This window comes from Urtica dioica, chromosome 2 (genome assembly GCF_054948205.1).
Source record: "Urtica dioica subsp. dioica isolate 48M chromosome 2, U.dioica_male_clone48M_v1_H2, whole genome shotgun sequence".
Taxonomy (NCBI): Eukaryota; Viridiplantae; Streptophyta; class Magnoliopsida; order Rosales; family Urticaceae; genus Urtica; species Urtica dioica.
In genome coordinates, this window is record NC_142757.1 from 44053333 (window position 1) to 44076803 (window position 23471).

The 23471-nt window shown below is 39.4% G+C and overlaps 3 protein-coding genes across 4 annotated transcripts; 2 read left to right on the top strand and 1 right to left on the bottom strand.

Annotated features, from left to right (window-relative positions):
- Positions 1–3759: 3759 nt before the first annotated feature.
- On the top strand, positions 3760–7608 carry ABCI7 (non-intrinsic ABC protein 6). The gene is made up of 3 exons (XM_089606774.1): positions 3760–4755; positions 5877–6136; positions 7154–7608. Exons 1-3 carry the CDS (start codon positions 3868–3870, stop codon positions 7467–7469), a joined length of 1464 nt encoding a protein of 487 aa, XP_089462900.1. The 5' UTR covers positions 3760–3867; the 3' UTR covers positions 7470–7608.
- A 1458-nt stretch (positions 7609–9066) lies between these two features.
- Positions 9067–11453, top strand: LOC149404889 (pentatricopeptide (PPR) repeat-containing protein). The gene has a single exon (XM_089606712.1). The coding sequence runs from the start codon at positions 9255–9257 to the stop codon at positions 11361–11363; it is 2109 nt and encodes a 702-aa protein (XP_089462838.1). The 5' UTR covers positions 9067–9254; the 3' UTR covers positions 11364–11453.
- Positions 11454–12123: 670 nt separating this feature from the next.
- PLL1 (poltergeist like 1) lies at positions 12124–17729 on the bottom strand. 2 transcript variants are annotated; one of them, XR_016295311.1, is made up of 5 exons: positions 15656–17729; positions 14224–14337; positions 13727–13991; positions 12676–12857; positions 12124–12587 (listed from the first exon to the last, which is right to left on the bottom strand). XR_016295311.1 is itself a non-coding variant. In XM_089606489.1 (4 exons), the coding sequence occupies exons 1-4, from the start codon at positions 17468–17470 to the stop codon at positions 12733–12735; spliced, it is 2319 nt and encodes a 772-aa protein (XP_089462615.1). In that variant the 5' UTR covers positions 17471–17729; the 3' UTR covers positions 12124–12732. The 2 variants fall into 2 exon arrangements, 1 of the variants encoding a protein (XP_089462615.1); XM_089606489.1 differs by having other exon boundaries at positions 12124–12857.
- Between the last annotated feature and the right edge of the window lie 5742 nt (positions 17730–23471).

Consider the following 23471-nt stretch of genomic DNA (forward strand, 5'->3'; position numbering starts at 1 on the left):
GAAACATCATGATGTGGGAATGGATTCTATCCAACCTGATCAAACCAATGCATGGCGATGGCGATCTAAGAAGACTCTGACACCAAGAAATTCATGAAGAAAGATCGTTCGTATTGCTCTCACTGCAAGATCCTCGAGTAAACCATTGACAAGTGCTTCGAGATTCACAGATATCCTCCAAGCTACATTCCAAAGTCCGAGAGCCTGACAGCCAAGTCTGAGTCAAAGCATGAAAACAAGAGTGCTACCATCAACGCCTAAACCGATGACCAATGCCACCAACTCATTGAGATGTTTTCAAACAAGCTCACTTCCTCATCATCATCCTTTTCCAAATCTACTGCGGAAGCCAATCTAGCATCATACAATACATGTTTTTGTTGTTCAGTAGAGGGTTTACAATCATCTAGAAAATTCAGTAAAACATGGATTTTAGATTCAAGCACTTCTAAGCACATCTGCAATAAATAAGTTGATGCTTGTCTCACAGAAACCTACCTAACAATAGCGTCATTCATGTTTATCATTATGGTAAATTCAAAGTAAATTATGACCTTATCTTGCGTGAAGTTTTATTTGTTCCAAATTTTAATTTAACTTATTATCTGCAAGTGCTCTTACTCAACATGATAATAGTGTAGTCATTTTTACAAATTTTGGCTTCACTATGCAGGATTTGTGCAAGAAGAAGATGATTGGCAAGGGTAGTCGAGTTGAGGACTTGTATCTGTTCGCTCAGGATCATGCTGAAGCCAATGCAAAAAACAAACATGGTGACTACAATGACCTGAATACATGTTATCAACATTGTTCCCATAGCAACATTGAGAAACAAATCTAATGTTATCAACATTGTTCCCAAGTTTATCACCATGATTGAAAATCAAATTTGCAAAGTTGTGAAATGCTTTAGAAAATGCAAAAGAACTCATGTTCACATATTATTTTGCTTCCAAAGGCATTTTTCACCAATTTTCTTGCGTTGAAACTCCACAGCGAAATTGTGTTATTTAAAGGAAGCACCAACATCTGTTGAATGTTGGCATATCTCTCTTTTTTCAATCTTGTTTGCCTATTATATGATGGTCTAAATATGTCATTAATATAGTCTATCTTATAAACAGAACACCCTCTCATGTTCTACATGAAAAAGTTCCTTACACTATAATGTTTGACAAAGACATTGAATATGTTGCACCGAGAGCTTTTGGTTGTTTAGCTTTTTCCTCTACTCTCAGAAGAAACATATCTAAGTTTGAAGAAATAACATGAAAGTTTACTTTCATTGGATAGGGATATAAGCTTATAGATCTACTCAATCAAGAAGTGTTTATATCCATAGACGTTATTTTTCATTAATCCAATTTTCATTTTCAAACTAACAATGCTTCTAACTCTCTTTATCATGTACCGAATTTGTTTCATGATATTGTTATGCCAAATATACCTAACATCGGTGATGCTGTTAGTATTATCTTCATTTGACCTAATACAAATCTTACTAACCACAATACTGGTGAAGCATGACAACATGAAGATGAGTGTCATACAGAGGAGTCACATCGCTTATAGATCTACTCAATCAAGAAGTGTTTATATCCATAGACGTTATTTTTCATTAATCCAATTTTCATTTTCAAACTAACAATGCTTCTAACTCTCTTTATCATGTACCGAATTTGTTTCATGATATTGTTATGCCAAATATACCTACCATCAGTGATGCTGTTAGTATTATCTTCATTTGACCTAACACAAATCTTACTAACCACAATACTGGTGAAGCATGACAACGTGAAGATGAGTGTCATACAGAGGAGTCACATCAAGCTGATCAATATGAAGAGCCAATTTTGGATTCATCAATTCCCACAACTTTCATTGAACAAGAAGTTGTTCACATCACAAAATCCACCAGACCTTCCAAGGCTCCTTCATATTTCAAAGACTATCATTGTGATTTTAGCAGCAGTGTCAACTTCTAATTCTTCTTATTCATCACCACACAACTTGTCACGCGTCTTATCTTATGATAATATTAACTTTTGAGCGAGAACACTATCACCGAGCGTCAAGTAGTGCAAAGAATTGAGGCAAGCAATGGACGAGGAGCTGGGAGCTATGCATGTTAATAATATATACAATGTAATATAACAAGTACAATATATATAGTTATACACATACATACAACTTTTTTAAAAAAATACGATGGTAATCTGAAAGCCACTTATTTAGTGGTATTGAAATTATCTCATTTTAAGATAATCTCATTACTTAGATAATCACATTATCAGGAATCTTTTTTAACATTGATTGGAGGTAATTTAAGACACTCGAGAATGTTATTAATATTACCCTCAACCAAACACACCCTAGAAAATTGAGGTCGTGAGTTTAATTCAATGATTAAAATTTCGGGAAAAGTCAAGGAAATGTCGTCGAAATCGCGTTTTTTAAAGTAGTCTGGCCAAAAAAATTGCAGTTTGTCATTTCGTGTTATTATGTCGTCGTAATGGCGTGGCAATGTCATTTGTTCGGTGTCGTTTGGCCCTTGGTTGTCATTTTTTTTCTTGTACAAAACCCACATTTTCAGGGAATTGCAGCGAATATTAACCGAACAAAACCCTAAAAATTTCTCTCCATGAAGTCGATGAAAACGAGCAACACAAATTCATAATTTCCACTGAACCCAGGTAATGTTGATGGTCTATCTACAAATTCAACAACATGACAGTAATTTCACCGTGATTTTGCCGACGTTACTATGTTTTTTCCGTGTTGTTGTGTCGGTCGGAGATGAAAATGCCAATTTTCATGTTTTTTGGACCTTTTTTTTTGTGATATGTTGATGAATGAAACATGGTTATCTATATTGTGCGGATCACATATGTTTTTTTAATTTTTTTTAAGAGATTTCGAAAAATTGAAGTTGTAAATAGTTTAGATTTATGTTCATAATGTTCCAAAAATTGAAGACGATACTTGAAATTTGAAATATTTGATTCCATGAAATTGAAATAATGATGAATTATGTCATAGATTTGTTAGTTGATAGTTGATATTACTAATTTGTGAACGAAATTATTATTTAATGCTTGTAGGTAAAGAACGATGGCAGATGAAAGCGTACGAAAGTAGTCAGGAGTCTTAATCTTTTCACATGCAGCTATTGTGGAGTGACGACAAGAGGAGGATGTGTGACACGTATGAAACTTCAATTGAGTGGAAACGACTCGAAGAAGAACGTGAATCGGTGTGAGAAGTATCCTCCAGAAGTTAGAGAAGATACGAGGTTGTTACTACATGAGGCTGAAACGAAGAAAAATAAATAAACAACCCATTGAGGAGATAATTCGGAGAGAGATGCGGGCGACTCTTGGTCCAATTGGTGAAGAAGGAGAATTGATCTTGAGATATAGCGTGAGTTATATACAAGACAATGAAGAGAAGTCGTCAAGAAACTACTACAGCAAATTGGAGATCTGATCCAAATAGAGGTTTACAATCACATGATTTGGGAATGGGGAATGTTAACAGGTACACCATCTCTTTATCGACGACAAACAATGCTTCATTCGGAGGCAAAGACTTCACTGAAGAAGCATTTGAGTAATAGTGTGAGTCGTTTCTTCATTCACGAGAGAGTGCGGTAAATAAAGTGAGTTTCATCATTTTCAAAATATGATGCACTAAGCGATATAATTGGGTAAAATAACTTGTAAAGTTGTTGGATGAATTATGATTATTTGATTAACAGGTTTGTGATTATTGAATTACTTAAAATTTGTTTGTTACGTGGGTATCCCTTTCCCTACGAAGAGAGAAGAGGAAACGGTAAGCTCCAACTGAATTCTTTTAACACATTCCATGGCTTCCATAGCCTTCACACCCCAAATCCACAGAGCCACAATACCATCACCACCGCGATTCTCTTCCACCCCCAAAAGACCCAGCAGAACACTAACCAGACTCTACTCCCCAATCCAATCCTCTTCTTTCGCTCTCCAACCCAATTTCTCCGACCCTTTCGTCCTCCAACTCGCCGAAACCCTAGAAGACTCTCTCTCCTCTTCCTCTTCTTCTTCTTCTTCGACTCTTCAGAAGCTCAGAGAGACCTCATCAGAAACCCTCCTCTCGACTCGATGGCCAACCCGCAAAGACGAGCCCTTTCGCTACACTGACACGTCGTTCATCAAAAACTCCCTAATCCAACCAGCCTCTCACCCGCAAAACCCTCCCACCATTCCAACAGAGACCCACTTCCCAAACTTGGTAATCGCCGATGGGTATCTACTCGATTCTCCGTCGGACTCGGTCAAACTCCCCGATGGGGTTTTCGTCGGAAACCTCTCGGACGTCTCGCCGGAGACCGGCGTCGCAAAGAGGGTCGCCGAGATTCTGGGCGGCGAGTCCGAGAAGGACTTGTTCTGGTCGATCAACGGCGTTGGGGCTCCGGATTTGGGCGTGGTATATGTGCCCTCTGGGTGTAGAGTAGAGACTCCGATATGGGTCCGGTACTTCTCGTCGGAAGAAAAGGGCTCTCCGGCGGCGATGGCGGTGTCGAATCCGAGGGTGGTGGTGGTGGTGGAGGAAGGAGGGGAAGTGGAGATCGTTGAGGAGTTTTCCGGGGACGGGAATTATTGGGCCAATGCGGTTTTGGATGTTGTTATTGGGAAAGGAGGGATTCTTAGGCATTGCTATGTTCAGAGGCAATCTCTCGCCTCGGCTCATATCAAGTGGACTTCGGTTATGCAGGTGAGGATAGTCCCTGCTCTTTTTCTCCCGTTCGTTACACTAGATAGTGGATAGCTTGTAATTCTCGGGCAAAGCTTTTAGGAAAAGCATAAAGAGGCTTTAGTAATCGAGAAATGTAGTATTTGTAAAGATGCTATGGTTTTAGTACGTGATTTTTCGCCACTCGATTGTGTTGTGATTTGATCCTTTTTTTTTCTTTTAATTCGGTGGTGTTGTTAGATTGATTTATCTAATATAGAGAATCAATTGAACTAATTTGGGAGAAAATGTATTTGTTATTTGGATGTTGTTATGTTTCCACTTTAAAGACTTCTGATTCTTGCGTTACATTAGTTTTATTCATTCGTAAACTACGATGAGGTTTCGTGGCTTTTAGGAGAAAAAAGGTTAGAGGGTTTAGCTTTAGGCGGGAAACGGGTTATACGTGTTTGTTGTTTAGTGTAGTTTGGTTAGCTTGCTTTCTTGGTTGTCCTGGTTGGTGAAACCACTGGTTGATGAGCCCGGCAATATACGAAGATTCTTTGCTTGGTAAACTTGGTTTAGGGCGTAATTTTTCATCGCTCGATTACATAAAGACTGAATCGTCAAAGATTTTCTTTTTGAACTCCATTGTATTTGATTGAATTAACGTAGATATAGAATTGAGAAACATGAACTCGTATTGGATCAGCGAGGTGAGAAAAAAAGTGTATTTTTTTTGGAGATTGCAATGTTTTACTCTGTGAACAACAGTGATTTCTGTGTTTAATTCTTTCTTAAATTATCTTGAGGTTTTGTGGTTCTCAAAAGAGAAAGAGAATAAATACGAAACAGAACACATACTTTCATGGACCCGAGTTTTTTACAACCTACTTTGCTTCAGAGTGATTTTCTTTATATATCACATAAGAAAGAGTTTTGCTTCATTGTGATTTTTCCTCTTCCTCTGAGTTTGTACTTTTTCTTAGGCAAAATCACGGATGTGTGATTATTGCTGGGAAAGGATCACTCAAAATTAATATATCCCATAAGGAGGCATGTGCAAAGCTCTTCCATTTCTTCTTGATATAGCGGTCCGCGACAAAAATTTACCATCCCGTTACGAACATTATTTTACAATCAAGTATGTGTGATTATTGTAGGAATCATGTAGCACGTACGAGATGATAGAGATAAGTAGTGGAGGAAAACTAAGCAGACACAATCTCGAGATCAAGCAATTGGGACCGGAGACCAAAACGGAGCTATCGACGCTCCAATTGTGCATCGGAGACCAGACACAAGATCTGCACAGCAGCCTGGTTCTGGACCATCCGCGTGGCTATTCCCGGCAGCTTCACAAGTGCATCGTGGCTCACTCGCAAGGACAAGCTGTGTTCGACGGCAATGTCAAGGTCAACAGGTAATTCATCGAACACATGTTGCTTGTTATTGCTGTCAATTTCGACGGCATGCTTTTTCACTCTCTGTTCTTTCCTACTTTGGAAGGGTTAAGTTTGGCAATGATATATCCTTTGAAAGATGTGTTCTGGTTTTTGTTCAAAAATAGAGAATCATTACTTTATTTTCAACAAAAATAAAAAAAGTTAGGGAAATTGACAGTAATAATACCAATCGCTTGTCGCTTACCAAAAATAAACCAAAACCTAAATATTGACACATCTAGCATCAAATGTGTCACGGAATCAACCAGTTCGTGATCGATTTGGTACTAGATGTATCAATATTGGGTTTTGGTTGATTTTTGGAAATTGTCAAGCAAATGATATTATTATTGTCAATTTCCCTAAAAGTTAATGTTAAGTTGGGTTTGTTCAAATAAAAATAATTTAAATTGTACCAAGTCCTATCAATTTAGCTCTTGTATCAATATTTTTGCCAAAAATAGACAAAATTACTTGATTATATAAACCAACTGTAATATTTTAGCCAATAACATTACAAATAAAAAAGAGAAATTGCCCCATTTGCCACCAATTTCATAACATTTTCCCACTTTCCACCAAAAGACTAATTTTTCCCAAAATGCCACCAAGATGTCAACATTGTTGACATCTATGTCAACAATGTTGACATCTCATAATGAAGGGCAAAAATAGATATCAACATTGTTGACATAGATGGTGACATTTTAGGAAAAATTAGTCTTTTGGTGGAAAATAAGAAAATGTTATGAAATTGGTGACAAATGGGACAATTTCTCAATAAAAAAACCTAAACTGATGCTATTTTTGGTTAAGAAATCAATAAATGAACTAATCTGGTAAGTCTAATAACTAATATGGACCATTTTGAATGATATCTTAATTCATGGGGCAAAATGACCGAACCGCAATAATTCATTTTAAAATTTTGAAAAACAAAAGAAATTGGTCTTAATTATTATTATTATTATTTTTTTGGGTTTGGAAATGCACAGATATGCTCAGCAGACGGAGGCGGGTCAACTAACTCGGAGCCTTCTCCTGGAGCCACGCGCGTCGGTGAACGTCAAACCGAATCTCCAAATCATCGCAGACGATGTGAAATGTTCCCACGGAGCCGCGATCAGCGATTTGGAAGGGAGCCAATTATTCTACTTCCGTGCACGCGGGATCGACCTTTCCACTGCCAGAAGGGCTCTCGTTCTCTCCTTCGCGGCCGAGATTTTTCAGCGAATACCTTATCCCTCTCTTCGCAAGCAAGTAGAGAGTCACATCGTCGAGTTGTTGAACCCGACTTTGGTGCAACCTTGAAATGCTTTCATTTATACAGGCGCTCTTATTCTTAAAAACATCAAATGAGTCGTCGATGTGAGACTAATTATTTTCCTGTGCTATCACTTTTATCTCACAAGCAAAGCTAATGGAGAGTTAAGCATATATCTTATTTAAATCTCTACATTAAAATTCCAGCCGAACTTTCAAAAAACTAATAAAATAGCTCAAGTAAGACGTATGCGTCGTTTTATGCTCCGTATTATGAAGATGTATGTATGAGTTGGACTAATTTCTTAATATTTAAATAGTTTGACTATAATTCTATATACTTCTAATTGAAGATAATCATTTGACTAGTTATAACAATTTCTTCCAAAGCAAGTAAGTGGCATCGTAAACCATTTTTTGTTCACATTATACTGCACACATTTCTTCTATACCGTCAACCGTTTACCTCGTTTTATTTAAACCAACGTTCAGTTTTTTTTTTTCCATTATTCTTTATTGTTTTTCGTTTTTAGTTACTTTAGAACAAAAAGATATATTTGGTATCTGTATATCATTAACTAGAAAGAATATAAACTAATATAAATGACTAGAAAATTGTATATTATATTAACAAAACAAAACAATATATCCGCCCAATTTTGTATTATAATCTATATTTAATTTATTTGTATATTATATAATAATTTCATCAAACAATTATTTTATAATGATGTTAAATAGTAATTGAGATATTATCAATTTTAAATATTTTCTTAATTTTAAGAGAGGTCAAATAGTTCTCACTGAAAACTCCTCAGTAAATCTTGTATTTTGTGATTTACCCTTGCGAGAACAATTTATCCATCGGTACGGGTTATCCTTTTTTTTTCAAAATACTCGCAGTAAACTCTTGCGAGAAGATGTATACACACAAGATTTTGAGTAGGTAATACATCAAAATTACACTTGTTAACAACTTCGAAATCGCTATAAAAATGAAGGTAAAAACTTTGAAATCAATAGAAAAATAAAAGTAAAACCTTCAAAACGATTAAAAAATTAAGACAAAAAACTTTGAAATCACTAATGTTCCTAATGTTATTTTTGAGGCTTTGTCCTCTAGTTCTTGTTAATGTCTAGTGGAAAGGAAAAAAAAAAATTAGCTCCCCCATTCAAGCTACAAACTAACCAAACTTGCCACGATCGTTCAAGCGATCAAGAAAGCGCCTTCGCAAAACAATAAAAGATTCGTTATCTACGTAATGGCAGGAAGGTAATTTCATTTTTAACTTCACAATTTATTATTTGCGCTTTTTTTATTTAAAAAAAAAATTGGTACCTTGCTTAGGTTTTTTTTTTTTTTTTTTAATTGGCTAATATTAACAATGCACTAATTTTTACATATGAATGAATCCATTGAGCGGTAATTTGTCAACTATGAAGACTCAATGTGTAGTTAGTCAAAATGAAATTCCAGTATAATAAAAGAGTGAAAATTAATTGAACATATAAGATTATAGAGGTTTAACAGAAAATGTGGTTCTTATGTTAAAAGGAGTAGAGATGGGTTCGATTTATGGCAAAAAAAAAAAAATGATGTAAATTTAACAAGTTTTAAAGGGGCCAAATCGAGCATCTAATAAAAAACATTGTACAATCTTGTAACATGTCAACTCTTAAATCTAAACGAACTACCAACTTTATGTGTTAATTCAGATAAGGCCGCTTAAGAAAAATCTTTCAAGACTCTTTTCTCGAGTCAGATAATACCCCTATAGACAGAACCCAAAACCCCTCTCACTCTCTTCTCCTACTCTCCATCGTCTCTCTGCGATGGCTAACACGGCAGCCATATCTACACCTCTCGATGTCCACCTCACCAAACACTCGGACCACCCAAACAGACCATCGCTCGTCTTCTTCACCACACCGCTCCGAATTTTCAGAACCAGAAGGAGAACCATTTCTTGCGCCGCCCAGAAGAACCCTTCTCTCTCCGACCAGCTCAGAGCCCTCACCGCCACAACCCTCCCGGACTCCGCCGCGGAGACCACCCTCCTCTCGAAGCCCAAGTCCACGTGGGTCAACCCAGCCAGGCCGAGAAAATCGGTGCTCTCTCTCCAGAGGCAGAGAAAAGCCCCTCACTCCCACAACCCCCAGATCAGAGATCTCCGCCGATTCGCCCAGAAGCTCAACTCCGCCGGCGACTCTCCGGAGGACTTCGCGGCGGCCATGGCGGAGATCCCGCTCCCGCCGAGCAGGGAAAACTCCCTCCTCATCCTCAACTCCCTGAAGCCGTGGAAGAAATCCCTCCTCTTCTTCAACTGGCTCAAGTCCCACGCGGATTTTCCGGTGGATACCATCTTCTACAACGTGACCATGAAGTCCCTGAGGTTCGGCCGCCAGTTCGGGCTCGTGGAGGAGCTCGCCGAGGAGATGATCAGAGACGGAACCGAGCTCGACAACATCACTTATTCCACCATCATAACTTGCGCGAAGCGCTGCAGGGAATTCGAGAAAGCCGTGGAGTGGTTCGAGAGGATGTACCGCACCGGGAAGATCATCCCCGACGAGGTGACTTACTCGGCGATCCTCGACGTCTACGCTCAGCTCAACAAGGTCGAACAAGTCCTGAGCCTCTACTCGCGCGGCCGGGCCGGGGGATGGAAACCCGACGCCGTCGCGTTCGCCGTGATGGGAAAGATGTTCGGCGAGGCCGGGGATTTCGACGGAATCATGTACGTCCTCGACGAAATGCGCTCCGTGGGAGTGAAACCCAACCTCGTGGTCTACAACACGCTGCTCGAAGGGCTGGGTCGGGCCGGGAAGCCGGGCCTAGCGAGGCGGCTTTTCGAAGAGATGGTCGGGTCGGGGCTGGCGCCGAACGAGAAGACTCTCACGGCGATGGTCAAAGTCTACGGGAAGGCTCGGTGGGCCTCGGACGCGATGAAGCTCTGGGACCGGATGCGAGCCGAGTCGTGGCCGGCGGATTTCATTCTGTACAACACGCTGCTCAACATGTGCGCGGACCTCGGGCTCGAGGACGAGGCCGAGAGGCTGTTCGCGGAGATGGGGTCGCCGGACTCGTGGAGCTACACGGCGATGCTGAACATATACGGGAGCGGCGGGCGGGTCGAGAAGGCCGTCGGGGTCTTCGAGGAGATGGAGCGGAAAGGGATCGCGGTCAACGTGATGGGGTTGACTTGCCTCGTCCGGTGCCTCGGGAAGGCTCGGCGGGTCGACGAGATGGCTCGGGTTTTCTTGCGTTCGGTCGAGACCGACGGGGTCGTCCCCGACGACCGGCTCTGCGGGTGCCTCCTCTCGGTGGCCGCGCTGTTCGAGGAAGGGTCCGACGACGAGGCGACGGTGCTCGGCTGCCTCGGGCGAGCCAACCCGAGGCTCGTCGGGCTCGTGAATTCGCTCCGGGACGGGTCGGCCCCGTTCGAGGCCGTGAAGGACGAGTTCCGAGCCGTGGTCGGGGCGGCCTCGGTCGAGTCGAGGAGGCCCTTCTGCAACTGCCTGATCGACATGTGTCGGAACGCGGGGCGGGACGGCCGGGCCCACGAGCTTCTGTACCTCGGGACGCTTTTCGGGCTCTACCCGGGGCTGCACGGGAAAGGCGGGCCCGCGGGAGAGTGGTGCCTCGACGTGAGGTCGCTCTCGATCGGGGCGGCTCAGACGGCTCTCGAGGAGTGGTTGGGGACGCTCTATGGGGTCGTGCAGAGGGACGAGGAGCTTCCGGAAGTTCTGTCGGCGCAGGCCGGGTCCGGGGCCCACAAGTACTCGCTGGGGCTCGCGAATTCGTTCGCGGCCCATGTCGAGAAGCTCGAAGCGCCGTTCAGGCCCAGCGGAGATAGGCCGGGACGGTTCGAGGCCACCAGAGACGAGTTCGTGTCTTGGGCTCGTTCTAGAGCTCCTCCCACTGATGTCACAACAACCTAATGAAAGCATTGGTTCTTGTAATTCATAAATATATTTTTTTTTGTAGCTCTCTTCAGTTTTCATTATATAATAGCAACAGTATTTCTGCTCCGGGCAAATATAAAAGTTAAAATTCAGGCAAATTTGGTGGAACAGAATCAGTATTTCCACGGAGACTCGAGGCTACTTTTGGAACTGAAATGAAAGCTCTGAGGTAAAATGAAAATCTAAAAGAAGATCAAGTAGGTTTATTATTTATAAGAAAATTAAATTAGAGCGGGAAGAATTACAAATGTGTTTAAAGTTCACATTTTTCACTAGTTTTTTTCAAGAATTTTACATCTCAAAGATCAATAGTATATTTTCCCACAAATTTTAATTTTTACTTAAATTATCCTCGAACATAGAATAATAACATGGAATTTTTTTTTCCTCGATCTCTCTTCGGGATCTTAAAAGTTAGCTTGAAGATACAGCGGCAAATATTTTACTGTTCAAACTGGTCCGTAGTAAATTGAACCAATCTGTACTAAACTGCATGGTTTTCAAAATGCAAACCGCACCACATATAAACAGAAACGGAGAGATTACAGATTTAAAACTGTACATGCACTGAATTAGTACTTGAATTTGAGAACCAAGATTGCTTAAAATACTTTACTTTTCACCAACCAGAGATTTTCAAGTGCTGATTTCATTCAGAGTTAATAAAACTTGTGATCCCTTTCTACTTCTGATGGAAGCATTGGCACGTAAACATTAGACCATTTCTCCAAAACCAGAAATAAAGCATCAAGAATTTCACTCTCAACAAGGATGTTGGCAAAATTTTGAAACTTAATAATCCACAACGGTGGCAAACCCACCTTTTAAAAGTTACAGTTCTTCGCCATTTCGACAGCTAAACGGTAACTTTTGTAACCCCACCAATTTACAGACCCCCTTTTCTTTTCCCTTTTTTTTACCTTTCCTTTTTTGTTGGCTGCGAATGAGAAGTAAACAAGACGGTACTGATGAAATGGAAACCGCTGGCTGGCACCTAAATATCTTCTATCTTAACCAAGAAAAGAAACTCTAAAAAAAAAAAAAAAAAAAAAAAAACAAAGAAAGAAAGATTGATAATGTAAGGGTAAAAAATAAAATAAAATTTCTTTTCACCTAGAGAGCATTTCCCCAGAAACCCTTTTTTCATTCTTTTAATGTACCATTCGAAACTCCCTCCGTATTAGCGTTGCGTTGCTTGTGCTGTAAGGCGGAGAGATGAAAAAAAGAAAAGGAAACAAAGAAAATCCTAGTGGACGAGGGAAATGGCCAGCAGTAAGGATTTCCTTACCGCTTTGGGAAATATCACATGTAGAATCTCGAGTCCCGATTCCGCTGTTGAGCTCTCTCATGGGTACTTTCCCGAAGACTTCCAAATTCTTCCTTCGAGCGATATAATCATGACCGTGACATCATCATGGTACTTCCTTCTATCTCCTTGTGGGATGTCTAATAAGTCATGGAAATCCATTCCTGCTCGGGGAAAAAAAAAAGGAAATATCTTTATGTTGTTAGGAGTGCCATTGTCACTTGAACAAGATCGGGTACGAAAACAAAAAATTCAGGTCCATCAAATAGCTCAAGGTTACAAGAAGTTGATCTAGACACATAAGTTAATCATGTTGAAATAAAATAAAATTAAATAATTCTGGGTACTTTGAGATACTTCCACTTCATTCGGTAGGTGAGAAAAGAAGAGGTACAGAAATGACTGAACAGAATCCAGGAAATAAATTCAAAATCTAGTGTTTGGCAGGAGAGAAAACTGGGGAGAAGGTAAAACTGGAGACAAAAATTGTGGGGCCAACAATTTGCCAATCTCTGGATATATAGATAAATAGTATGAGAAAAAAGAAAAGAATCTTTGCTACAAGATGTACAATGAGAAATTTTGACTTCATGCAGTTACAGTTATATATATAAATATATGTCATTTATATACATACATATAAATAATATATTAAAGACAATGGTGAAAAAGTAAGTATGACAAAAATAATTTTCCACCAGAAGTTTCCTTCTAATACCAAACAATAAAAGAGAAACATGTTTCTTTCTTTTCTCCATCTTATTTTTTTTTCCTGCAAATATTTCTCTCCACTCAGTTTCCTCTCTTTCTTGTCAAATGAAGTGTTAGTGGTGAAGTAAATAATGATAATTGAATAGTAGTGACAGCAACAAAGGGTAACTTCATCAACGCAGTGAATAATTTCAATGCGATTCTTAGATTAGTTTTACAAAATCCAACAAAGCAGAAAATACTTTAATACTCGAGAGAACAAAAGAGAAATAGCCTGGACTTTATCAAAATCTAGAAAGAAGAGAGAGAGAGATAAAAGTACCAGCTTTTTTTGCAGCGCGGAATAGAAGCTCCTCTATCAGGTGTTGAGCCGGGTCTCCGTCCGGAAACTTCTCCATGAAATTCTCTACGTGAATAACTACTTCCTCGTTGCTGAAATACTGATAAAGACCGTCCGATGAGAGTACTAGGAATTGATCTCTCGGACATAGTTTATGGTGACGAAGAGAGGGTGAACAAGATATGTACGGATCTGTACCAATGTACTCATTACGGAACATTTCCAATAACGCGGCATTCCATTTTGGCTGCACCAAAAAAATCACTATTATTACCAAACTGATTATGCACACGCACAGTTCAAAGCGTGAAAAAATAAGAATGATAAACGACGTAATCAATTAAACTAATATTTTATGCTATAGTCATGGAAAGTTTCAATAAAAGCTATGAGTTTATCCCAATTTAGAGCTTGGATGGCTCATAATTTACTTATTTCCTTTTTAATTAAGAAAAATAACTTTGAGTAATTTGTAGAACCTGTTTTAGAAACCCAGCTCCAAATGCTCTGGTAACCTTTAGCCGGCCTTTCACCCTGTCATTGACAATACAATGTTTGTCATCTGGGTGCTCGTTCTTAATTCTTATTATTTCCTGCAAAACCAACCATTAAAATGTTAACAAAACCCAATAACAGTGATTGCTGAAACAAACAAAAGGGTAATAAAACATGATTTTGCAGATGTAACAATGCAGAGAGAGATGAAAAACACTGCAATAATGCATATAATAACAAGCTATATTTTGTCACTAATGATGAACAGGCTTATAGTGTAGATATTTTGGTGAAAACATAATCATCTGGCATTCATAGCAGTCAATCCCTATTTGATAACAAACAGTGAATTTGGTACTTAACAATGTTTCTGCCGGCCTTTGTATTGTACTCTTTCCTATGTTAATGTACCTTCTCCACGTATATGAGGGAAAAATAAGAACAAAGGACCAAAGGAATCCATACTATCTATTTTACATTCTCAAATTTACATCCTGAAAGGGACACACATATATCCAAGAAAAACACTACACAAAGCTGAAAAGTAGTAAGGAAACTTCCTCGTAGCTTTTGAATAATTTTTTATATGGAAAAAAATGACGAGATTAAATCGCGTAAAAAGTGTAATAAACAGAAAAAGGAAACATCCTTAATTCTTCAGAGTCTCATCCAGATCACACTCTACAAACAAGATAGTCCGATGAAATCAGTCATAAACTATACTCATTTCAACCAGAAAGGTAGTTTGGCTTTTAATCCGGCCACAATTTTTGGTTTGAGATCATTCTTATAACGCTAGGAAAAACACAAACACACCTTAAAAGCTCTGATCATAAAATTGAACTTCTAAAATGCCCAGAGAGAGGAATACGCCAAGCTAGAGTCAACCCAAATAACACTTCTAAATATAGAATGTGCCAGCAATTTAGGCAAGAACAAGCACATAACACAGTACTATCTTAAATAGCATACTGATTCAATTTACAGGGCTTTGCTGATTAATCCGGATCATCTGTCCCTTTTTCATGTCTCATTCGCTATCTCTCCAATTAAATCACGTCCGCGTGTAAATAAATAATTTTAAAAATGACGATAACATGTCGTAATTAAATTGGAGAGACACCGAAGGAAACAAGAGATCGAATTCAATACGAAGTCGTGAATAACGCGTTATTGTCACACAATACATAAAACTTCAATTCGCAGTTACTTTTAGGCAGTTTAAAGGTGACTCATAGAAAACTTTACTCATTCTCATAAATCTTACGGAGATTCCTATTTTTTTCCATCTCAAAGTCAAACCAAGATACCGACTCATGAGTGACATTCATTGACCCTTAATTTACAACACTGATAAAAACAATGAGTAATGTAGCATAAAGAAAAATTCAAGCAAAAAAAAAAAAAAAAACTTACTTCTTCGATGTTGGTTCCGTGATCGGTGGACAACTGCAACGCGGTCAATCTCATCATCCCGGCCGTCGGACGAGGAGGAGCTTCGTTCTCGATGTTCACCGCCCGTTCGCCCGAGGACTCCTCGACGATCCCCTCGGCCGCCACGCTCGGCCCATTCTCAGCGGGCCCGGCGGCGCTGGGGCCCACGTCCTCGGGGAAGCACTGGGCGACGATGGCCCGGCTGTCACCGACGTTCATGACGTAAACGTCCTCGTCCCTCATGAGCACCACGAGCAGGCACGACCCCATGAGAGCCAGCTCCGGGTTGGTTCCCAGAACCCGGTCGGTCATGTCGAGATAGGCGAGCTCGGTGAGCTCGAGCGCCCTCGACAGCGCTCCCAGCACCGACCCGTGGTCCGGCGCGCCTTCCTTCCTCCTCAGCCCGCTGCGGTTCCCCGCTCTCTCCTCCTCCTCCTCCGGCACCGCGGCCTCTTCTCTGCTCTCCGATTCGGCCTCGACTTTTTCCTTGCCCGCCCCGAGCCCGAACCTCCACGGGAAGAGCTTCCCTGCACGGGACTCCCTGTGCTTGGACAGCCCTTGCCTCAGCCTCGAGAGGAGGAGCGCGGCCGAGCCCTCGTTCCTCACGCCGAGCGCGTCGTCCACCGAGAACGCGAACCTCTGCGACCCCGAGAGGTCGAGCCCCTCGTTCGCCTCCTCTTCCAGTAGGAAATCTCGCAGCCGCCGCCTCCTCGGCTTCGGCTCCGGCTCTGGCTCTTCCTCCTCCTGGAACGTCACTCTCTTCTCCGTTGTCCTCGTGATCTCCTCTTCCTCCTCCGGCTCTTCCTCCGGTTGAATGACGTCGAGCTCCCAGAACAAGCCCTGGAGCTCGTTGTGGACGGCGCGGTAGAGGTGTCCCATGAGAAACTCCGGGGCGTCGGGCCCGTTGAACCCGTCGTAGATTCCGACGAACAACCACCCTTGTTCCTCCGAGACCACCACGTGGACCCGATCCTCGCCGGCCTTCCCTAGCGCCCACTGAACGTCGCTGCCGTCATTGCTGTTATTGTTGTTGCAATTGCTGTGAAGGAACTGGTGGCTCTTCGCATCGGGGTCGTCTCCAAGGCAAGAGCCTTCTTTCCGGCCGGCGAAATTCCTGACGGGGACGACCCAGGGACGCTTCTTCTCGGAGAAATTTCTGTAAAAGGCCTTCCAATTCCCCGGAATCCCCTTCTTTCTTCGCTTCTTGAGGTACAGCCCGCCCAGGGGAGCCGAGAAATGTACCCTCCCGCTTCCTTCCCCTCCTCCTCCTCTGTCGAGCGGCCCCGATAGAGCTCCGCGCTCAATCGGCCCGGAGAGGAAGAACCCCCCGCGCTCCAACGGCCCCGAGGGCTCTCCGCCGCCGCATCCCCTCGGCACCGGCTGGAGCGGAAGAGCGCTGAACGACGCCGAGCTCTCGAACCCGTTCACTATGCTCCCCCGTCCCGCTCCGCCGGCGGAATCTCCGGCGTCGTCCACGGTGCGGGGAGTGGAGGTGTTGGCGCTGACGGAGGCACCGGAGATCGTTCGGAACCCGGTCTCCCTGGCGGCGGCGCGCGGGAGTCCTTCCGACGGCTCGTGCGGCGGCGAGAATCGGAGCGAGTGTGACGGCGAGAGGAAGCGATCGGAGTGAGTCGGAGAGAGGAACCTGGCCGAGGTCCGGACGTAGACGAAGGAGTGGCCTAGGGCTTCGTCGAGAGGCTCCGAGCCGGCGAAGATCAGGTCCTGGCTGTGGTGGTTGTGGTCCGTACGGTTCGCCGGGGCGAAGCACGGGAAGACGGTGGAGAGTCCGCCGCCCATCACATTTGAATCACCGCCTTTTCCAGCTCCGGCGGTGGTGAGAGCTGTTTGGCCAGCGAGGAAATTTCAACCTGAGATTTCCCGGCGAAAATGTCCAAAAGAAAGAGAGAGAGAGAGAGACTGAAATGAAATGAAACAAACAACACAAAAGAGTGAGAAAGAGAAAGAGAGAGAGGGGAAAAAGAAAGAGAGTCTGCTCTCGGTTTTTGTTTTGTATAATTTTTTTTTCCTTTTCTTTTCTTTTCTTTTCCTGTTTTGAATATATTTTAATGTTTAAGTTGAACGAAATCACTGTCTCGTTTTTGTTTCAGAGACAAAATATTATTATTTGTTTTTGTTTATTTAATTAATAAATGATTTGTTTACATGAAAGCCCTCCGTTACATAAGTATTGACGCCCAGCTCCCTGCAAGTCAAATCTGCAGTTACTCTTCGTTTTTGAAAAGACGAATATACCCCTGAAACCGTTCGTTTGTTTTTTTATTTTCTGTTGGGTGGTGAAGTACTTGTTTGGCAGGCTCTAGCTTGACGATTACACCTGGCACTTAGCCAGAGAAAAATGACGCCACGTAGGAGGCCACGTTGAGGAAAGGTGGGGTCGGAAATATTTGTGTGAAATGACCGTTGACTCCTCTGAGGATTTCTGTTGTGAACCGTGAACGAGGAAAACCAGTGTCGGACTGAGGGTACTTCTGTCCTTTTCTTGTTCAAGTTACGGAAAAAATAACTGGCTGGAGCTCTGAGTTGAGGCCCAAGTTATTAGGAGATCAAAATTTGTATATAGTAATAGACGTATATTAATATTAGTATAATCAATGTTTTTGGTGGTTTGGATTTTGATGACCACTATACTTGGCATTTTTGTAACATAGATTTAATACGAGACTTTGGTTCTACCCATTAAATGTAGAGAGAGTGATATATATAAGTTATGGAGCACCAGCTGGATATATAGGGAAGATAACAATATTAAACGATATAAAAAATTCATAATAAATTCAAGCCATTGACAATGTAACCTCCTCAACCGTGAATTAAAAGCTCTCACATCAACTTCAACTTTCCATATTCCTTGATTGATTATGTTGAGAAATTAAATTAGATAAGAAAAAAAGACTTATGTGTCGGCTTTAGTTGTGATCTTGTGGATTTTAAAATCTAGATTTCAAAATAAAAAATAAAAAAACAAAAACAAAAAACTCAACGTACCTACCAAAGCTCCTCGGTGAAAATTAAGAAAAAAAAAAAAAAGAGGTTCAGTCACTCAACGGGATTAATAATTTTGGGCAATTAGAAGGAACCAAAATTATATTCCGACCAATTCTCACTTTTGGTCTTTAATGGAATCGGAAATTTTCGATCATTAAGGGGCCGTTTGATTAGTTTTCTAAACTCGTTTTCTGTTTTTAAATTCTGTTTCTGATTTTAATTTTTAAATTTAAAAAACAGATTTAGAATTACGTTTCAGAATATTTTAAATGTTGTTTGGTTATGTTTTACATTCAATTGTTTTAAAATATAAGAGAGATAAAATAGAAAACACATTTTCATTGTTTTATGTTTTCTAAACAAATTTCAAAGAAAAAGAAACATGATTCTAAATTTGTTTTCTAAGTACTATAAGCAAACATGTTTTCTAAAACTGTTTTATAGAATTTAGATTCAGAAAACAGAAAACAGGTTTGGAAAACATAACCTAAAAACCAAAAATTTTGTCTCACGAAACTGAAATTTTTCGTTCTGTCAACTAAAATTATCTACTTACGATTGGAGATTAATCTAAACCGATGAAAATTAATCTAGTGGGGTCTAGTTATACTTAAAAAAAAATTTTAAAAAAATAACAGTTACAAAAAACAATATTAAAAAGAATTCCTCACAAATTTTATCGGACATTTATGCACTTGACATGAAATCAGAATTTCTAGTTTCAGTCACCACGTAATTAAAATTCCGTAGAAGTATACAGTGTCAGTCGGAACTAGAAGTTCTGCTTAATTTATGTTCATGTGCCCATAATTAAAGATTAAGAGGCTTCAGACCTAGTTATACGACTATCTACATATGTTGTTGTTGTTATTATTATTATTATGTTCTAATTACAATCACAAAAGCAATAAAACTGATAGATAGTCAGTTAGTGGGTGATGCCTATGATGCAATAAATCGGACGAATAATAAGCTGACTTTTTTAGTCTACGACTCTATGGTTTAACATTTATTGAAAAAATAATTAAACAAGCACCTTTGAAATTCAAATGAGCCATTAATAAAGCTTTCCTTTTTATAATAAAATAAACAGAAGAAGATGAATGTTATCCTTCTTAACCACTATTTTTTGTTCTTTGCATTAAATGTATGGAATGTCAATTGATTTTTAAGCCCATTATCTTTTCCCATTTTATTTCTCTCACTATGATGACATTATTTGCACAATCAATCAACTTGTGTCTTTCTCTTTAAATCTATATACATACACGATACACCACAAATAGAATCTACCAAATAGGCCTATTTTAATAGTGTTTTGATTTGGATTTATGCTTCTTCTTCTTTTTTTCCTTTCCGTAATTCATAAGTCCTCAAATGAATACGACAAACATTTCATATTTCGCATTTTCATTTCTTTCACGATTTTCCTTGAACATGTGTAGAGATGTTATTTAGTCTTGTCCCTTCATGTAACTATAATCAATCTAGTATGCCCAAAAGGGCAAAACAATAGCTTTCCTATTAATAAAATTATATATGTAATGATGCTAAACAAATGCTTACAAATATTTTGTGTAGCTCGTTAGTAATTATAGATGAACGAAACTTTGTTTCTAATTCCATAACTTCCAATTAAGAAAAAAAAATACCTTAATATTATCGTATTTATTTTCATGTAAATCAATAATAAGTTAAGAATAATGATGTGTGAGCTTAACCTAACGTCATACAGCTACATAAACGTGTCTCTCAAGTATCATGCAAAGGAGCAAAGGAGGGAAAAAAGACATAATCTAATTGTTAAATCCAGATGAACTCGTCTTTCTCGTTGTTGATATGTACAGATATTTATATGCATTGCCTAATATTAAAAATAAAAATAAAAAAATAAAAAAACTAGTAAAAATTATCTGATCCTACTACACTTATCTAACAAATTCCGACATAACTTATTTTTGAGTAAGCTTCCCAACCGTCAGTTGGTAATGTAAATTGGGCTCGATCTTCTCGCACCAGAATGTTTTGCCGATGTGCAGATCTGATACGTCACCGACTTTTGGCACAGATTCGGATTCTCGTAGCACGGGTGGCGTACTCAACCTGTTCTTGACATCTACGTTGGAGTCGCTGTGTGTGAGAGTTTGGCCGCTTGCCAAAGGGTGAAGGAATAGAGTCGATGGCTTGATTCGAAAGAGCTTCCGAATATGATCTTCATCGCCGATACGGAATAAAGACTCATCAAATTCGCGACCTAATAGAATAGATCCTCGGTGGTGATGCAGTTGTTCTCCAGCGTCGCCGCGAGCTTTGAAAATCTCATTTCCATGCGAAGCATCATGCGCACCTTCATTGCTCGCAACAATTCCGCAAGATCTTCGAGCTCTTTTTTTTCGTTTCCCGGTTACCTCCCAATGAAAGCACCAGTGTTACGATATGTGTACTCTTCGAGACAATACTAATATCCAAAACGGCAATTCAATTACTTAAATTCGTTGCTCAATTACGTTCTACAACATCAAGGTATATTTATACTTCATACACATAAAAGTACACAATAACAATGACAACTATTTAGACCTTTGACTAACCCATTGATCTATGCCATTATTCAGCTCAATACTCTCTCTCTCTCTCTCTCTCTCTCTCTCTCTCTCTCTCTCTCTCTCTCCATAATGTTTTTGAGCAACTAATTTTTTATGAGAGATGAATAGAAATCTATAGAATGAATTATCTGCAATATTATTGTCGCAAAAATGGGAAAATGGACAAATTAACGCCTAAATATATATATATATATATATATATATATATATATATATAAATTAAACGATGTCATCGAAGAAAAATATGCGATTTGAAGCATCAACGATTTTGCCATCGCACAACCTAAACTAAAAGGGCACTTTATCTCAGCATTTACTTTTAGTAATTATTAGTCTTCCCTAATATTGTTTTTTTTAGATGTGGCATTGTTGATCAAGATTACTTGATATATTATAGCAGTGCAAGCGCATGTAGCACTATTGGTCAAGATTACATGATTTAGCATAAGACATTTAGCTGAAAGATGATAAACCCCACCTGTTATGGGGCATGCATTTCTGCAATTCAGTGGGCTTGAACCCAAGACCTCTCAGTCAAGGTATGTGTGAGATTATCGCTAAAACAAGCTAGTTACCAATAACCTTCACTAATATATTTGCCAAAATATCAAGTTGACAAATGATATTCGACAACAATATCGTCAAAGTTTAGTGCATGCACTGAACTTTTTAATTTTATTTTTTATTGTTTTTATGCATTGTGGCAACCAAGTCTTCGAAGATTTGATCATACCAAGAACTTCTAGCGACAACTTTTGTCATCGTCATCAGAAGAAAGGAAAGAAAAAAAAAACATTGTCGCAAAGTTTTATGATTTGATCGAAAAAAATATCATCAAGTTTTTAGTTCATAGTTTTTTTAGAGATTTGATAGAATTTGTTTTCTCAATTTTATTGAATGGCGGAAGATTTTTTTTGTTTTCTAACAAAACCTTCTTAGGATTATCAATTAACTGGTCTAGTCTTACACGCTGATTTATTTCGCATTCACTCTTTGGGTTATGGTGTTTCATCGACAACCGAGTGTGAAAAATTTGTTCAATCTCTCTATGAACCGTACCAACAGTGACTTGAGCTAAGTGTGTGTTTGCATTTATTTTGCTGAGAAAATCTTCGGAAACGGGTCTTGTGGAAGAGTAGGGATCTCTGATCTAATTGGAACTTAGATTGCAGTTATCGGAAGTTAGAAAAAACGGCTACTTGAGAATGATTCTGCAAGTCTGAGTCCTTGTATCTTTGATTATTATGATTATTATCATAATGAACTGCTTTGGCTTAAAAATCCCCAAATTAATTAATTTATCACCAAACTAGGCTATCAATTCTCTGTGTCATATATTATTTTTCAATTTTATTTATTATTTGTTTTACATTTTGTATATAATAGTTAATTGTTCAATTTGTTATTTGAATTGATAATTGAACATTCATTTCTTAACACGTTTATTAATTTTACCAGCTAATCTCATGGGTGGAGAAACTCAATAAGGCGATGTTGTTGTTCCACAAATCTTATCATTTTCATAGCTAGGAACCGTGGTTACATCATTTTTCCATATTTTTTCTCTTGATCTAACGTCGTGGATTACTTTACCAAATACTATGTCTTGCGCTGTGATAATGCTTGTAAAGCCGCAACTACCCATAACTTTGTATAAGGAAAAAGCAACAAGACGATAGAATATTGTGATTACTATAAAGGATAGCGATACAAATTAATTTTTTAACGAAAAATGAAAATATAAGTTAATTTTATTATTTGTTCTATAAAACAAAATACTGTGAAGTGGACATGTTAGAGTTTTTGTATGTGAAGGCGGGAAAAACTCTTGAATTTCTATTTCCTCAATATATTTTTGTTTGCAAAATTATTTGTTTTCCATAAAAAAAAAAAAAAAAAAAAAATGCAAAGTCAAAAAAGTTTGTTGGTTGTGAGAAATAAGCTAAAAGACAACATGGAATATGTTATTGTCACATATGTGCACAACAACACCCCAATTCTTTGATATCTTCATCATCTGATATAGTTTGAAACCACTTTACCAAATCAAAAGTAGTGTGTTTGTCATGATATATAGACACTATCAATAATGTAATGATATTTAATGCATAATGTATTAGATCCAACTAAAACGCTGAAGTACTTCGGCTAGATATCATGATAAGTACTCAATCATACACCTGTTT

Excerpts from the sequence above, each read along its gene's own strand:
- ABCI7 (XM_089606774.1), top strand. The coding sequence starts at position 3,868 with ATGGCTTCCATAGCCTTCACACCCCAAATCCACAGAGCCACAATACCA. Across the intron at positions 4,756-5,876 it reads AGTGGACTTCGGTTATGCAG|GAATCATGTAGCACGTACGA; the intron begins GTGAGGATAGTC and ends TGATTATTGTAG. Across the intron at positions 6,137-7,153 it reads GGCAATGTCAAGGTCAACAG|ATATGCTCAGCAGACGGAGG; the intron begins GTAATTCATCGA and ends GGAAATGCACAG.
- LOC149404889 (XM_089606712.1), top strand. The coding sequence starts at position 9,255 with ATGGCTAACACGGCAGCCATATCTACACCTCTCGATGTCCACCTCACC.
- PLL1 (XM_089606489.1), bottom strand. The coding sequence starts at position 17,470 with ATGGGCGGCGGACTCTCCACCGTCTTCCCGTGCTTCGCCCCGGCGAAC. Across the intron at positions 14,338-15,655 it reads ACGGAACCAACATCGAAGAA|GAAATAATAAGAATTAAGAA; the intron begins GTAAGTTTTTTT and ends TTGGTTTTGCAG. Across the intron at positions 12,858-13,726 it reads CCGCGCTGCAAAAAAAGCTG|GAATGGATTTCCATGACTTA; the intron begins GTACTTTTATCT and ends TTCCCCGAGCAG.